The sequence below is a fragment of the Danaus plexippus genome, chromosome 5 (genome assembly GCF_018135715.1).
Source record: "Danaus plexippus chromosome 5, MEX_DaPlex, whole genome shotgun sequence".
In the NCBI taxonomy this organism is placed as follows: domain Eukaryota; kingdom Metazoa; phylum Arthropoda; class Insecta; order Lepidoptera; family Nymphalidae; genus Danaus; species Danaus plexippus.
In genome coordinates this window covers 3717155-3735563 of record NC_083539.1, presented here as the reverse complement: position 1 = coordinate 3735563, position 18409 = coordinate 3717155, and the positions used below count along the sequence as shown (strand labels likewise).

General features: G+C 28.6%; 1 protein-coding gene across 3 annotated transcripts in view; it reads right to left on the bottom strand.

Moving 5' to 3' along the window:
* Nucleotides 1-18409, bottom strand: part of LOC116769247 (tachykinin-like peptides receptor 86C) — a 41865-nt gene that overhangs the window by 10687 nt on the left and 12769 nt on the right. For all 3 annotated transcript variants that reach the window (XM_061529451.1, XM_061529449.1, XM_061529450.1), the window contains exon 3: nucleotides 282-424. In XM_061529451.1, the coding sequence (XP_061385435.1) occupies nucleotides 282-424 (143 nt within the window). The remainder of the gene's footprint in view (nucleotides 1-281; nucleotides 425-18409) is intronic.

Genomic DNA, 18409 nt, shown 5'->3' with positions numbered 1-18409 from the left:
ACCAGGAAACGAATCTTCTGAGAATCTCTTACGAAAATATTATTTACCATATTTTTATAACAGTGACATATTTCTTAAAATTTTGCAGTTGTCAAGGGACGTAATTACCAAAAATGTATATGAAAACACTATTTGACTTTCTAATAGAAAATTTTGCTTTTTGTTTGTGGTATGTAGTGTAATAAAATAAATTTGATTTTGTTTGAATAAAAAATTTGAAGTATCCTTAAGAAATATTATCGTAAAAGTTTATGTATGTACATCACAAATAATATACAAACCTAGAACGATCCATATAACCAAGGTATTACCAATAACGGCCAAAAGCAACATGCTAGCGAACAGAATGAACCAGGCTAGCTGGCCCCACCAAGGAGGGCTGTAAGGCCGTTTGCCTAGCCCCATGCAATTTCCAAGCGTGATTCTGCAACAAATAATTTTATGAAAATCATTCTCTATAAAACTTCACATACTAAATAATATCGGGTTTAATCACCATAAGTTATATGACTCTGATTTTTAATATGTGTATACAATAAGCTACCACTCATGTTTTAATAAAACGCCCCCATTTAAAAACAAAATGGGCATTGCTTTACTAAGTAAAATTTATTGTTCGATGTACAAATTTTTTTTTTTTTAGAATCAATTATAAAACTGGACAAAAATCAAATTAAAAAAAAGAACACATAACTTTTAAGCATAATTGACAGTTGTTCCTATTAAGATCTTGCCATGAACAAGGTTTAATTGTTAAAATTCCATTACGAACATTTCTCCAACAATTTAATTTACGTTTTCTTCTGACATTTTAAGGAAGTCCGTTTTGTCAAGTGACACCCAATTATTATAACCGCCACTCCATCTCTTGAATCAAGATAAGGAGCTCCTTTTTTAATTATTTGAACATTGAAATACTGCTTTATATTTTTTCTCCGTCTGGGTTCCATTTAAGATTGTAGAGATTATTCTCGGTACAGAAACCTAATGGGCACAAGATTTTTGAGTTTAATATTAAGTAGTTATTATTAAATTTTATGGTTTACATAACATTTTGCCTCTATAAATATGTATGTGATATAAACAAATCCCATAGAGGAGGCTAACAAGGATTTCCGTCGACAAGAAACAATGTTCATTTATTAATTATGATTAATTGACATTCAGGAATGAAATTCATCTTCTCAAGTAGGAGTATGTTAAAAAACACAGACCTGAACTGATCACTGATATCCATTGACCGGGAAAGTTAAGTAGGAACTTATAAATTATATAAATACAGTTCCATAATTTTGCCAACGTCATACAAGCTTACTTCGAGTAGGTCATACATTAAGTTAGATTATAAGATTTATTTTAAATAAAATTATTTAAAAACAAATTTTGGTTTTCCTTCGACCTTCCGTCTGTAGCTAACGTAACTTGCATGTAATTAAAGAAAAATAATAATTGTTTTGTCAACTGATAATTTGATTTTATTTCATATTACACAATTATATTTGATATTTAATATATTCAAAAAATCTTATTAAATGTTAAAAGAATTATGTTATCGAATAAATATAAAAACAATAATGATGATATGAAATCAATCGTTTGTGTGACCAAGAGACGAATAATAAATTAAAAAAACATGATTGGACATTATTCAAATAACAGGACACTGTTTGTATAAGGGAATGTTCGAAATATCTAACAGCCTCTTTTTAAGACCTTGCCAAATTAAAATGTACAGGAAAATGCGTATACCATTTTCAATTTGCAAAAATATTTTGAATAAATAAAATTCTTTGCCTATATTTGTTTGACTTACGATGACGGAATATTTGATTAAATTCTTATATAATATATAACAATCGAATTATCCTGTCGGTCATTTAATTGTATCAACGAATTTAGTTCTTCGTTAGATCAGCCTTGAAAACATAAAACCGTCAAAAGGGTTGTGTATCTTAAAAAAATTTAATATGTGGAAATCTGCAACCTTATTCAACATTGTTACTGAGTTTTGAGTAAACCTTCGAGCCCTTTCAAGTGAGTGAACATCTGGCGCTTTACTTTGAATAATTACTTACGTCACATTTTTTATCAGTATTAAGACTTGAGTGATAAAATCTCATGATCCTTAATTCACTCTCTGATAATAATTCCATTATACAATAATCCTAATGAACCGGCCACAACCTTTCTCAAAATTGTATATGTTTATATGATGATCGTATTTTAACAAACTAATAAATCAAAATAAATCAATACAATCAAAATTATGGTAACATGGTTTGAATAATTAATTTAAATAAAACAATTAAACTTTTAATACATATTCATATAATTTGAATTGAGTAAGCCAAGAGTAAACTAACATTATTCAAGTAACTGTTTACCTCCGTTTACCAGGTTTAATTTGGTCTCTTAACCTTTGTAAGGTATTTAGAACGGAAGGTTACAGCAAGAAATTCTGCTTAACAGTTTGATTAGAATAGATGAGTATAATCTTTAATTGACTCTCTGCTTTAGAAACTACCTTCAAAGTACATTTTTGTGTTATTACCAAACTAAACTAATAAGATTTTTTTGGTATATTATGGATATTTGAAAATATTATAATAAAAAAAATCTTCAGTGATTTTTATAAAAAAAAATAAAAAAACATATTTTACTATTTATTATATTTGCATGATTAATTGAAGACCTTAATTTTGTTTTGATGTTTTATTTATTGTTAAAATATAAAAACAGTTGTCATAATAAGAAAATGAGTGAAAACAAGAATATTTCAATTATAAGGCTTATCTTTAGGTGTCCAAATTTGAACCAAAGCCTCGTCGACTTTAATTATTTTGTAAGCAATTTCGGTTTTAGTTCATAAGGAACTTAACTTGGCTTTTGTAGTTATCCTCGTAAAAATTAACAATACACTAACATCTTATCAAAACAAACTGTTTCTACTTTAATGTTTAAATATGCATTTATGTACATATATATGAATGTGAATTTTGAGTTCACAATCAAAAAATAATGGAGGTTGAAGATAAGCCAATAAATTATACAAGCATGGGTTAAAAATACATACGTTAATTTACCTAAAAATACTTTCAAAAAAGTTTAACGCCGACTACGATTTTGTTAAAACAAAACCTTCCAGCCTTGAGCCCAGCAATTTTACGTTTCAATTTTTCATATTTACCAGCGGACAAATGGACCAACGCCGGCACTTCATCCTTTGTTTGTTGCAAATCTTTTATGCATCCGGATGAAGCGATACCCTTCCTCCTTCTACAAACAAGCAACAAATGATTGAAGCGGTTTTCCTGCTTCTGTTTTTCTTGCCACTTACAATTTGTACGTACTGAAGGCAAGAGTGGATAAGGTTTTACTTAAGGATTTATTTTTAATCATCATCATGAGGCATGATATTCAAGCACTAACCAGTCGATTAAAGTTTGAAGAGAATTTTTGCTATTTAAAAAAGGAAGACTAAATATTACTATAATGAGATAAGACTTGCTATATGTTTCGGTCTTTGTGTTTATAGTATTCTATAAAACTAGATTAAATTCGTCATGTATGTATTGTGCTAAGTAGCAAACTGAATGACAGTAACTAATACAATAAAGTAATCTACCTCCACTCTATTACACTTGACATCATATTATTATTTTAAAAATACCGAGCAATATAACTAATACATAACAGTTTTCTATTCAAAAAATTTTTCAATATTCGAGACAAATTTCAGTAATTTTCGAATTTTTCGTTACTTTTTGTTTTTTGTAAATACAAGTTTAAGCTTAAGTCTTTATTAATTAGGGACAAAAGAAGGTGTAATTCAAGAATTTTAATTCGCAAACTATCTTGTAATAGAGTATTATTAACTAATTTTTTTTTTTGATTTTTCAATAAAACGATCACAATACATATCAAACGAAGGCTTCGTTGCCGTCTACAATTTCTTAAATTTTTAGGATTCCTTTGCCCTTGGGGTGGCCTAACAAGGGTGTCTGTGAAATTAATACTACGCGAATTACTTTCGAAAGTACACCATAAAAAGCCTCAAGAGTAGAGCATTTTTACCTACATCCGTTTTATTTAGTCCTATAAACTTTTATTAGAACTCTCAGAGGTAAATGATAACCTTAAGACATAAATACATAAATTACAGAATACAATAACAAAACAGTACCTACAAATTTAATGTTTAATCGTAGTGTTTTTTACAATACATAAAGTTTTAATGTAATTAAGTCATCTGTTTCTATACGTGAGTGATGTGGCAGAAACTTTTTCAGCTGAATATTTCTCGATGGTCTGTTACATCAAAACAGAACAGTAATTGTTAGGGTTCTTGTTATTTTTCTGTGAATTTATATGCTTTTACCTAAAAAATGTTTAAACCATTATAAATGTGTCTATCGTTTAATCGTATTGAATTAGTATTGTTGCAATCTTTGTGTTTATTTCAATGAATTCACATTTAAAAACTTTATAAAGACTGTTCCATTCAACAAGTATTTTCTAGGAACAGAAAATACGACATCGATAGAAAGAAACATAAGCTTTCACAATGTGTATTTGTATATTTTTCTGTTATATCGTTGCCGTATCCTAAGTATGCGTCTTATATAACGAGAGTTATCTCAAACACATTTCATTGCATAAATACATAAGATTCGTAGTGTGTTTCAGAAAAACCTTGGGCGTTGTTTGTTTTAATTAGTAAGTTTATCCGTGAGGTATTGCCAAAACAGTCAGTATGGACTGTGAATACTATAATTATTATTGCTATTTAACTTCGATTAAAATACGTATGTACTGACAATTTCATAAATTTCACGGCCAGACAAAAATGATAAGTGTTAGGTAAAAGGTGTATAGAATATGTCAAGTTATAAATAATACAAGTATTAGGAGCTAAATTGAATTTCCGACTAAATAAAAAAACTATATTTTTCAACCATCCCTGAATTGATTGTTCCATATTATACTTCTTTGCTGATCTCCCTTGCACTATTCCCTACCACACATCCCTGGGAATTGATCAAAAGTTTGACATTCAAGTCCAGAAAGTTTCACTTTAAAAATATTTTCTTTGACACATTTGTAATTACAATTGTAAATAAAGGGTCATCCACTCATCACGTAACACCTTAAAAGTGGAGGAAAAATATCATTAGCATGAGACATTCTATAACAAGGCCAAAGGGCGTAAAAACAACACCTAAATAATTTTATTCACAACAATATGTAAATAAAAATATTTAGTCACTTTTGTTATGAGAATATCTCACACGAAACAACTTCTAACTTCTAAAGCGGCATTATAATACAAGTAAGATATCAAAATTCCGAAGAGTTTTGAATAGCAGAACTCTTAGTTTAGATAGTCGCTCGTTCGTTTTCCTACATTGGCGCGTCGGTTGTTTGACCTTCGATAAGTGCCAACAAAAATTAAAAAAATTGTGACGTCCCATCAAGAGCAGGAGGTTCTAAAAATCTACCTGTAAGAAAGAAAGGGAAACCTGTTAAATGTAACAGATTTTTTTTTCACTCCCTTATAATAAAGAAGGTATACTTAATCAGCCTATTAATTTCTAATATTATGATCATACGAAGTTTATATCAAATCCCTATTAGTTACCTTACATTTTGTTGGAAGCGAAAAACACAGTGAACATAGATATTATATGATTAAACATTCACTATGCATAGCTAACCGAATGCGTTAATAAATACCTGTATAAATTCAAGTCGGAAAATTCAATTTGCAGCACAAAAATATAAAATTAAGATAATTGAATTCGGGTTAATAAGTGCATTGTTCTGAACAAAATACCAAGGCTCTATACAGACTTAAAAAATTCCCGCTTTCCCGCAGACTTAAAAATATAATTTTGTTACTTACTAAATCATTTAAGAAAATGGGGGTGTCTATATATAAAATAATCTATTTAAAGAATTTTTTTGCTCATTGAATTGCATGAATAAAAAGGCACAAAAAATAAATATTTTTAATCTATGGTTAATTGATTTCCGTCGATAAGATAAATTAATTCAGAAGGTAAAATAAAAAAAATGCTTTTCCTTTTCCTCGATTATTTTGAAAGACGACATTTTATTGCAATTGACAAGATCTTAATAATATTAGCGTAATGATTTTTTTCATAGAACCTTAGGTTTATTGTAATTACTTCATTATATATATATATCAAACAATAATAATTCACGAAACTCGAAATAACGAGAATAATGTTCATAAAAAACAGAAAAGTTGCTAACTTCATCTTTATGTAAAAGTCTTCGCAATACAATTCATAAAATTTTAATTTATTTCTTAGTTACCTCAATTTACTTATTTTTATAGAGTGAGGGCCTCTATAACATATAAATGAACCAAAAGCAGTATAAATCAAATACATAGAGGTAAGCTAGAACGTTATATCAATTAGTAAAAACATGCGTCAAGATAAAGTTTTTATAGAGAGATTCATGTTAGAGAAAGCTGGCAATTTCTAAATTACGTTAAAAAATATCCATTGTTAGTATTGATCCATATCCGCTCCCTTCCGGGAACGCTGAATCTAAAAAAGTTTTAAGCAATGCAAATATTTAAAAACTTCTTCTTAACAACATAACACAATGGTGAAGTTACAGATGCTGTAACATCTGTAATAATGTTCTCTTTTATTGCACTTTTATGTTGTTTCAATTCGGAGAAATTGTAAACAAAATATATGAATTAAAACATATTTTAGCTTTCAATAGCGGTAATGCTTACTTTGTGTATTGAACCATAAACTTGGCAAACAGAATATTTAAAATAGAGTAGAATAAAATAAATTGTACAGGGAATACAAAATCTTTGACCCCCTCAAATAAAGGCCATTTCATAATGAAACGTCTCTTACGTTAAGCATAATTTCTTAGAATGTGAAGTATAGTATAGTAAACATCTTTCGTTAAAGTCATAGTTTACAGAGTTTCCATTAACACATCTTATATAAAAACGTCAGAATAATATTATTTATATTGAAAACTTAATATAAATGTCTGGACTTAAATAAGTGACAAAAACCATAAAAAGCTTCATAATAGTAAGGAATACCTTTGTTAATTTAATTTAATTTGTTGGCATATTTTCATATCATTAAATGCTATTCTTTCATTTATTTGACATAAAATATTTAAAAATGTAGAACTATTAGCAAATTACCTATGATAATAAGTTTTAAAGTACGTTAACATTTTAGAGATGAGAAGTGAACCTTTAGAGATATATATTTTTTTTTATATCTAATCAGAACATAGGCGGTTACTATCACACGTCTTATGCTATAACTTTGCTATTTTAATTTATTCCCTTCAATTTTGGTATTTGAGTATTAAATTAACTTGGCCGATACCATTTTATAACCAATTATTACAACAAAGATCTTAAAGTCTAGTATTATACAACTTTCTTGCTCTTGGATAAATAAATCCTAACTTCAAAAACAAGACACAGAACAATACACTTCTATTATAACCTATTTACAATCGCTACCAGACTACTTTTCTCCCTCTTCGTTACTTATGTAACAATGAAGCATCACTTAGCAACAAAAATCCTAACAACAAAACCTATTTAACACATAAATGTCCTGTTATATACTTTTATGTTAAACTAAAAATAATCTAGAATAATTTCATTTAACCAAACTCCCGTCATTCAGTTAAAGTGACTGTACTCAAACATCAGTTTACCTCCCTTTGCCATGTTTAATTTGCTGACTTACCCTTAATTTGAATTCCGTGTATATAACATTACCGCTTCCAGTTAGAAATTGTTCAACAAACATTCACACCTTCCTGCTATAATAAAATAGAACAAACTAATTTTCCACGTGATAACATCATTTTAAAAGTTCCTTAAATACATTTTTATAAAAGCTCTCCTATTCATTTTTTTGTGAAGGAATCGCGAAGTTAAAATTTACCATACGTATATCTCAAAGTAATGAATCAAATAATGATTGAACACGGAAGAATAAATCTATTCGACATTGCGAACAAAACGATAGACACGATTTCATTGAGTAAAATAATGTCTTATATTATACCCAATTCGCAGATATCTTTAATTTAAACGAGTAATGGATAAAGAAATTCACCATACATTTGCTTCATGTAGAATAATAAATATTCAAATTTAAAAAGATAAGAAGTATTTATTTTATGAAAATATTAGTTTTCGAATCACTTAAACCTTGAATAAAAAATTTTGTAGCGAGTTTTAACGATACAATTGCAGAATGAAGAATAGGCTTAAGTTTCAGAAGAAGGCTGTAACAGAAACTTTGTCGTTGATAAATCAAAACACTGGTTCACAATATTAATAAAATACATTTGAATAGCTTTTCTTTAAAATAAAAGAACAGTGGTAAAATGTACCGAATAATTTTTTTAAGCAATTTGAATCATTTAAATATATTTTTTTCAAATATTGAGCATATAACGTAATAATGAATAGGATAACAGAGTAATAAAAACTATAGTGGTGGAATACGAAACGCAACAATTTAGTAAATGATATACATACACATATATCATTTAATAAATACTTAAGATATTATATATGTATAATTTTTCAAAATGCCACTTTATTTGCATGTGACAGAAATGTTTGCTTGTTAAACGTATGTTTCGTTTTGTAAACCGTAACAAAAGACTCGTAAAATAAAGTCTCAACTACAGCTTTGCCTGAAGGTGTAAATATTGATTGCAAGTGTTATTATAATTACTTTGTATCTGAAATCTGTTTCAAACATTAATTTGTTGTCGTATTATTAATTATTGCACATAAATTATTGTTGTCTCTGACACGTAATAAGTTAATTTTAGTATTAACCTTCATATAATTTGGGTCTTCATAGGCTTCGATGTCAGTAACAGACATAGTAAAACGTCCACCAATAGGGTTAGCTACGTCCACTCGTAGCTAAATTAGATATAGTTTTTATTTTCCGTACATTAAAATATAAAATATATAACCACAATATTCTTGACTATATGACTTTAACAAGAACTTAATCAAGACTCGCTTACTTAACCGCTTATTTAATCGAGAATCGAGACTCTTAAATAGCCGTCAGATAAAACGTTGAACTATGTTTTACCCTCATCTTACTCAACAAGTCTCTATATTGTCATCGAGCATACATTATATATAGTTCAACATTTACTTAATCGTTCACTAAAGATATAAATGTTCAGAACATTTCTTTTTCTATAAAATATTCTGTTTGATCCTTCTTAGTAGTTACTTGTTATATAATGCTAACTTCTCTTTAAAAATTACTTATAAGTCACTTTGTCGTCCTTAATATAATTCTTACTGTTTGTAAGAAATTAAGTAATATAATTAAATAATAAAGCAAGCTATAAGTTATTACAACCAAAGTACATTCAGGGTGCTAAGATTTTATTTCTTCATAACTATATACTTATCACAAGTTTACGTACAATTAAATACTGAGCATTGTCATTTCTTTATTCACAAATAATCGTGTATGGTGTTTTCACGTGGAATTATAACTGAAAATCTTGTCCAATATTCTTAGTCCAAATGTTGTGGACTAGACAAATTTGTTGTAAAGATACTGAAACTCATATACATAGACTTTTCAGTTTCTTAGAATACAGCCGAAATCAAGAGTACACTAAGGATAAAATTGAAATAATAGTTTTTAAAATATATATGTTATGATATCTAAGATTTTCTAGAGTATTCATTAAAATTAAACTAAGATTTTCGGATATACTACGCGTTTCTTATTATTTTAACACTGCATACTCCGGACGTTTTTGTTACTTTTACAGGAACCGTGATCACGACCAGGCCGAATGAAAATGTCATGAGACATTTTCATCTCGGGAGTATATCGTTTGAAAATAATAAAAAAAGCATAGTATATCCGAAAATATTATGTTTTTTGTTAAATCATATTATGTTCAATAAACATAAATAATAAAAATTTAAAAGTAACAATAAAAAGTTTACAGACTAAATATTCTGTTACTATCAATGTTATTATTACAACAAATCTACTTTTATGCCTCCTTATGTAAATTGTCCCCAAGATATATTTTTAGTGGAGCCTTTGTACTAAATTTTTTTATGAATACAAATATATATTGAAATATTTTAAAAATACTCGTAATATTGGTTTAATACCAATAAGTGGCAACTATAATCTCTTATAATTTAAATTTCCAACAAAATTGTTCTGACCTTACCAGATAAGAAATCTTCAATGATACTCATTTATTCACAATCGATGGAATTTTTTTTAAACGCATATAATTTACTCTTTTTCTACACGAAATCGCCTTTTTAATATGATTGCAATTAAAATTTTCAACGCAATGTTTTTTATATTGTCTGTTACTATTGCTGCACTTGTATAAAAAAAATTTGCTTAGTAATTTGTAAAAACAAATGTATTGAAAATCTATTATTCTTCAATTAAAACTTTATTATTGAGTTTTATCAGTATCCTGCCATAAACCAGTGAGTAAACAAAATAAAAACTATGAATTTCATTTTGGACCCGTGAAAACAAATACATGTTGTTCAAAAAAGTTCAAATATATTGTTTATTCAAAAATAAGTATTCTGTCATTTTATATAAAAATATTCAATATTTATATCGAAGATTTGAATATAAAGTTGAGAAAACCTTCAAAGACATCTTTTAACTAAGGCTTTCTTATGCTTATTTATGATATTAGAAATAATTTTTCATATCGACAGAAAATAATAAAGAACCAAAAATATTAACGTTGTTGTGGAAAAAGTGTGGGGTGCTTTGTGACGTTTTTTTCATGAAACGAGCACCCCACGCTTTTTTACAATAATATTAATATTTTTCTTTCATTATTATTTTCTGTCTATATGGAAAATTATTTTTCAATTTTTCGTTTGACATTCAATCGAACTATTGCATTGTCAACAGCTTATGGCTGTGCTAAGGGAACGGATGTAGAGCAACATTAGCAGCCTCACTGAGATATTTAAATAACCGTGTCGTGTCCTGGTCACCACTGTGAAATCGGTAGATAGAAGAGTAGACTTTTGGTCCATAGCTGAGCCTACCAGCATCTAGAGGGTAGAAAACTTGAAGTTTTCAAGGTGATGAAAACGGTAACAGCAGATATCGTTACGGATATACGCACATAACCCGGCGTGCTGAAGAAAATTATACTCAAGAGGGTAACCTACTTAAATAAGCCACGCCGCGTCTATAAGATAAAGAATCTGCGCCTTCTTCAAAAAAAGCTATTGCCGCTTACTAGTCTTCAGGTGGTGGTGAACTTACATTTCATTTTGTTATTTCTCATTATTTTTATAAGGGCAACAAGATATCCTGATATGGAGGATGGAAGTTGAATCAAGCTTTGGCATTTTTAGCCAACAACACAGCCAGACTCGTTGCACTAGTGGGGAATTGATCTGGAGACTGTGGGGACGTCCGAACTTGTGCGCCCCCCCCCCCCCCCACGGGATTTTGCACAGTTGGCGAGACAGACCTTTCATGAGTGGCTAGCACACTAATAGGAGATTACGAGATGCCAGCATAGCACCTTTCTTCGGATCCGGTACCCTCCATGATAAGAGCTCGACATAACCGTATTAAAAGCTTTAATTCATTACTTAGAGCCATATGTCTATAAATAGATCAGAAATATAATATTTAAGTAACACTTGAATACATACATTTTCTCTATTTTTTCCCCATTTCATAACAAATACCATTAAGCGCTATGCGATGTCTAATGGAATTGCCATAGCCATCCACTCACCTTTATTTGCTTACGAAATGCTGACGGATTTCTCACCTTTATATTTGCAAATTCATAACAATATTGGTCTTAATCCGAAAATGAATATAATATTAATTAATTGAACCTGTTTTAAGTCAATCGCTACATCTTTTCGGAGACTTTCGTGGTTACTATATTAATAATTTATAGGAATTTATAGGAATTCCTATATTAATATCCTTTGCTCTAAAAGACATTAACCTTATATTTATATTTTTTAGATTAAATAAAAAAAATATCTGGTATTTATTAAAATCTCAATTTTGTTATTTAAAATAACTTTAACAAAGAAAGAGTTTCATTGTATGGACGTAACAAAAGAACTCTAAATAGTAATACTTTTGAAGCTCCCAAAATGAAGTAAGTTTTCAAAATAAAAATAATCTTTTGAATTCTAGTATGGAACTTTATTAAAATATAAATATACAAACGTGTATAATATGCAAGAAGCATGTTTATAAGAATGTTTAGATTTTAGAGCATTTCACTAAAATCTCATAAACAGACAAAATAAAAAGGGATTGATTTGTATATACCGGCTAGTTTAATAAAATTATAAATATTTAAATCCAATAATCAACTTTGCAATAGCCACTAGAGTAAAAACATAACATTGCTTATAAAATGGAACGGAAAATTAATATATGCAAAATTTGTACATATCTTTTCTTCTTCTACTTTAAATACGATCTTTCTTCTGCTTAAGTAATAAGTGAGTCATAAACATAAGATTAAAATCTAAATGCTCTAGCCAAAAATATGTTTTAGTCAAAATCGACGTTCCATATTTAAACAATAGACCCCACTCCTTACTAGTCTCCTTGTTCTTATCTTGAAAAGCCCTTAAGATATAATATGTAATCTTGTATGCTTCCCACGTTGCAGACTTTACTTACATACCTCAGAAACATCTGTGAAATGAAATTGCTTCTCATTTAAGTATTATAATACTAACGAAGAGATAACATTTAAACTCTTAAATATATATTCAGGGTGATGTCACTAAATATATCAAAGTGATTTAAACCCTCATTTAAAATTTTAATACTAGTTTCGTACATATAAATGCGAGTGATAAATGTATGAATCAAATGAAATTATCCTCATTTATTTAAAACTGAATTATATTTAATATTTTATTTCATAGCATAACAGACGATGGAATATCAGTACAAACATTTGTAACACGGACTACGTTCCTCGTAGTAAAGTAAACTGGAACAATCATTAGTATCATTTGATCAATAGCCTTTCTAATGGATGCTACCCGAGTTAAAAATTTAAAATAACCAATTATACTTCCAGTTTCATGTGTTGTGGTCATTATATGTTTTATACTTATCAGTTACATCATCGTTTTCTTTATTCCTACTGACGTCACCGGCCATGTGAGTTTCGGACGTCAACTTTGTTCCTAAACGTACAATAATGTAATAAATAGGTGATAAAATTCCCATGATTCTATTATACAAACTCATTTGTATTTACTTCACACAGTATTCAAAATTGTATTACAATTCCATCATTACATAAAAAAATTGACTTTCGCAAAATATTCCACAATTCCAGTGTGAATGAAAACACAGCATAAAAAAAACTGAAGGTATTTAATAAATATTCTTGTGAATTACCAAAAGATCTTCATTTGATACTTTTTTTTGTATTCCCATATAACACCAGGTAGGTAATACTTTTATTGATCAATTAAAGAATAATTTTTATGATATGAACTTTTATAATAAATATGAGATTGAAAATATATATTGTTTTATATTACAAATAGAATTTATGTATAGTACATAAAACAGAATAGAAAAAAAAAATTGGGATATGGAATTAAGGTTAAAATTATTAAATATTCTGATATCTTACTCGATTGCGCCAACTTGTCTCTCTTCTGTCCCAATATTCAACGAATATAACCTAGTTCTTCTCCATGAATCGCAGAAATTACGTATTTTTATCAACTTGTGTTTATAAAAGTGCGTTAAAAAGGTTTTTCAGTTCTTTTAAGGTATATGTACATGAAGACAATATTTCTGTTAGCTACCAGAATATCTTATGTCAACAAAAACATTAGTTTTTTTTATGATAAAGGGGGAAAAACCAGCAGCCGGCTAACCTGATGGAGGTAGTACCGTCGCCTATGGACATCCGCAAAATGATTTTGCGGATGCGTGCTATCCTTGTTTGGGGAAAAGAGCGAGGAAAGGTTGGGAAAAGGGAAATGAGAAAGGGTGGAAAAAAGGAAAGGGCAACCGGCTCTCTCACTTATCGGACGAAACGTAGCCATTAAAGACTGCTTCACGCCGACCTTCTGTGAGAGGGTGGTACTTCCCCGGTTCAGCCATCTCATGTTCGAGTAGCAGCAATTTGACCACAGCTAGACTCTACCACATCAATAGGTTTGGTGAGCAAAATATATGACAGAAAAAAGATTAAAATTCCTAAATATATACTAACATTGAACAGGTTACACTATACTTAAGAAATAAATGTGTATAGTTTTTAGTATAAAGAGAAAGCTACTTTCCAACCAATTTTTAAAGCAGTCTACAATAGGAGTTATAAGAAAATTAATACATTTAATAAAACGGAACTATAACATTTAGCAATAGCAATACAAGAAACCAAGCCATCGTAGAATAATTAATGGGATGGCCTCAGTATAATTTAAATCGTCAATAATTAACGCAAATACATTTCATGAAATTGTACAAACTATCGATATAAATGAATATAACATGCTACAGTTATCTTTAAATAAATAAAGCTCTCTTACAAGTTCTCTAAAAATATATAAATTAGTATAGAGCGTTTCCGTTGAATATATCATATGGTAACGTCTTGTTTCAAAGCTGTTCGGTACATCCTTAAACTAATATCTACAATTAGTATTAATTAAAAACGAAACGAAATATATCAAAAGATATGTAGGAAGTGCTCATTACAATGAAACATTTTCGTTCTAAATACATCGCAAATGTTAGTCCAGTAATTAGAAAATGTTTCAAATTCTTGTAAATAATTAAATATAATTGAGATTTATGAAGTTGAAGAAAGTAACGATGAATATTCAATATCTTTATTAAAACAATCCTATCTGAACTGAATCAAACATAATTACCGTATAAAATAGGAAATCATCACATTATCAGCTTCTAAAAAAAATCTTTATAAAATATATAATTTCTAAGACTGTACTTGTACATTTTTTAAATACCTACCACCAATTGTTAATTTGTTAAAACGTAGATATGCCCAAAGAAAACTTTAATATAGAATAATTCACTGACTGCCACCTTAAAGTTAACATTTTGTTTCATACAGTTTGTTACCAAGTAATAGAAATACCTAATTTTCTCGACCTTCACTAGCCCTCTTGTGTACGTTAATACTGCCTATGTTACCGGTATGTGTACCAAAACCAAACACTTGTATTTCGTAAACCATGAAACGTTTGAACTCCCATCGGCCATAAAGAAAATATAAACTTTTACTTAAACTCTTAAATGTAAATAGAAAGTGAAGCTAAAGTCTGAAGATCCTAAAGTACTACAATAAACTCGCCAAGTTTCCCCTACCGTCTACCGAAACTCATTATTTTATCGCGAGATAGAATAGATATATTTGACGCAGGATTTATTTTAATTAATGTAAACTTTGCACTCATAAAGATATTCAAAACACTAAGTATATAAATATAATGAGCATATTGTTTAAGCAGAGTAGACAGGGGAAAAATCATATATACTAAAAATTTCTTAAATAATGCATTATAATTAAGGGATTGTAAAAGCCTCGTTTAACTATTACATTATGGCTAACGAATAATCGAACATATGCCATATAAAAATTATGTACATATAAACTAAACAATAAATATTAAAATGAAAATTATGAACTCATCGAGGTTTTATTATTTTCTTGAGTCACTTTAAATTAGACACGCTTTTCAGAACAGAAGCTTTTGTCTAGCAATCACAGGGATAGCACAAACAAACTAAAGTAGCTCTGAATATTCAGGCTATCTCAATTTATACACACCAATATAACATGCATCAAAACATACCTCGCTTGTCGTCGAGACAACATTTTTAAAATAAACTATTGATGTAAAAAGTCATAACTTCGTTTAAGGTTTGATTTTTTTTTATTTGGAACTAAAAAAGGTATTATATCCTTCAGATCCTTCTATACAATCCGTCTTTTACAAATTATGGCGTAAAGGCTTCAACGACACCTATTTAACATAGCTTTCGTAAAAGGTATTTAAAGCATTAGAAGAGATAAGTCATAGTTCTATGACGATTAACAACCCGTTATGAGCATCTCTTTTTGTATAATTAAGTCCCTGTTTTAAATTGAAACAGATATTTAATTAATGGAAACTTTGTTTAAGTCCAAAATTCTTTCTACGGATGTTACAAATTATATTAAATCAATAAAATATATACAAAGAATGTTAAATATTTGATACGTAACGATTTGGTGTTAAATAAAATTTATTATATTCTTATTACCTTTTATTTAGGAAATCCGTTCAAACAAATTCATATCTTATTTTTAATTGCCCAAAGTCCATATCCAACTGTTTGAATTTAATGGGTTAACATTCGTAATTATGTTTATATTGTTATTATTAAGTTACCGATCAACACGACAACAAAGGATTTTAAGCGCGAAACCCAATTCGTTAAATTTAATTCGTCCAACAATATTATACATGAATTATCCCAATTCGAATTATGATATGTAAATATCAACGAATAACTTATCTTTTATATAAATTAAATACCTTTATGACCAAAAATCAATGTAGCAATTAAATTTTATGTATAAATAGTTCGTAGATTAGGGTAATCGTATTCCTGACAGACGATATTTTCGATACTTTCAGAGAACTGTAACTTCATTATAAGAAAACGCCTTGGGTTGAAAATCTAGAGCTTGTTTGAAATTAAGATTCTGTGTTCCATGAATCAAGAATAAATGTTATTCGGGAATTATTTATTTTTACTTCTTCTATTAATTTAACTTTCATCCTTTTTTTTTAATGTAAAGTTTATTTGTAAGTAATAATGACTCTTTTTGATATGTTATTATAAAGAAATTAGTGAGACTGGACACAATCAACAAATGAAGATAAAAATTATTTACTTATTCTATAAAAAAAAATCAATAAAATTCGAATACCCACCGTCTTGTGTCAAACAACTTTTGCAAAAATATTTTTCATAGTTTATCGAACTTCAAAATCTTCACTTGATATTTACTATGACAAACATTTTTACGTTTATTTAAAGAGTTAGTACATTTATACTAGTCTAGCTTTAAATTGAGCAAAAATAGATATTAAACTTTGTAAGATACATGAACAATTTTAAAACTAACTTTAATTTTATTCGGTTAATGAAACAAAAAAAAAATTAAACAATGATTCTGTCATCACAATACTTTTATGTTTTGTATAAATGCAAACAAAGATATTCCAACCGGAAGAACAGAGTGTGTATCCAACAGCCTGTAGTTTAAATTTTTTTTTTTTCAAATAAATGTTTTCAGTCCAAACAAATATCAACCCAGTTACAATTCCGTAGCGAAATGAAATGAGATAGCTGGATAAGCCGTCTGGGCTTGCCCAATATGAATATTGAACTTCTAGTAATTTCAAAGACATTTCTTTGCAATCAGAAATGAGCAGAGTAAAATTCAAGTAACTTGAAATACTTTTGAAACTTTAAGATGGAACGTGCAAACTTTTGATCAAATTCCAGGTTCTTTGGAAAGGTCAAAGAATCTTTAAAGAGTTCTCTTTTAGTATAGAAAAAATATATACTTATCTTGAAGTTATATATTTAGATTATAGACTTTCACAGGTATACTATAACTATTTTCACTTCATTTAACTATTCTTATATTTTTGCTTCTAATTTATAATAATTAAATAAAAAAAATTTTTTTCCAATTTTTTTTATTCACACAAGTAAACATTGAAATCTTCCATCACTTACTTAATCCTCAAATAAAAGGAATATATTTTTAAAAGACTACAAAAACAGATAAGGTTTCTCGACGAATTGTATTGACGATTCTCCTGTTGTTTCAATGGTGATTTGCCAAGAGTGCTCCCATGATAAAGAAATAAGGAGCTCACTATGAAGGCATGCTAGATTTCTTTCTGTCAGACTATTATTGAATATGGTAAAGACTTGTTATTATTATCTCTTTTTATCCCTCGCTCATATTGAAGTCGCTCTACATAAAATTAATCAATAATTACCAACTCTTCACAGCGACGGTCTTGGCTCATAGTATCCAAGCAAATGCAGGATTTTTATTTTTATTAGTCTTTTACCTAAAACCTTTAATTTGCGGAAAGTTGAGAGCTTCTATTTAGCCCCTAAACATAGTAAAGGAACAACATACATTGTAGGTTGTTACGAAAATGTACTTTTGACAGAGTTGTATGTAAAAAACGGTTTTGTGAAAGGTGTTTCAGAGTAATCTCTACCATTCTGAAATAAATATCATGAGTGTTATCGAATAT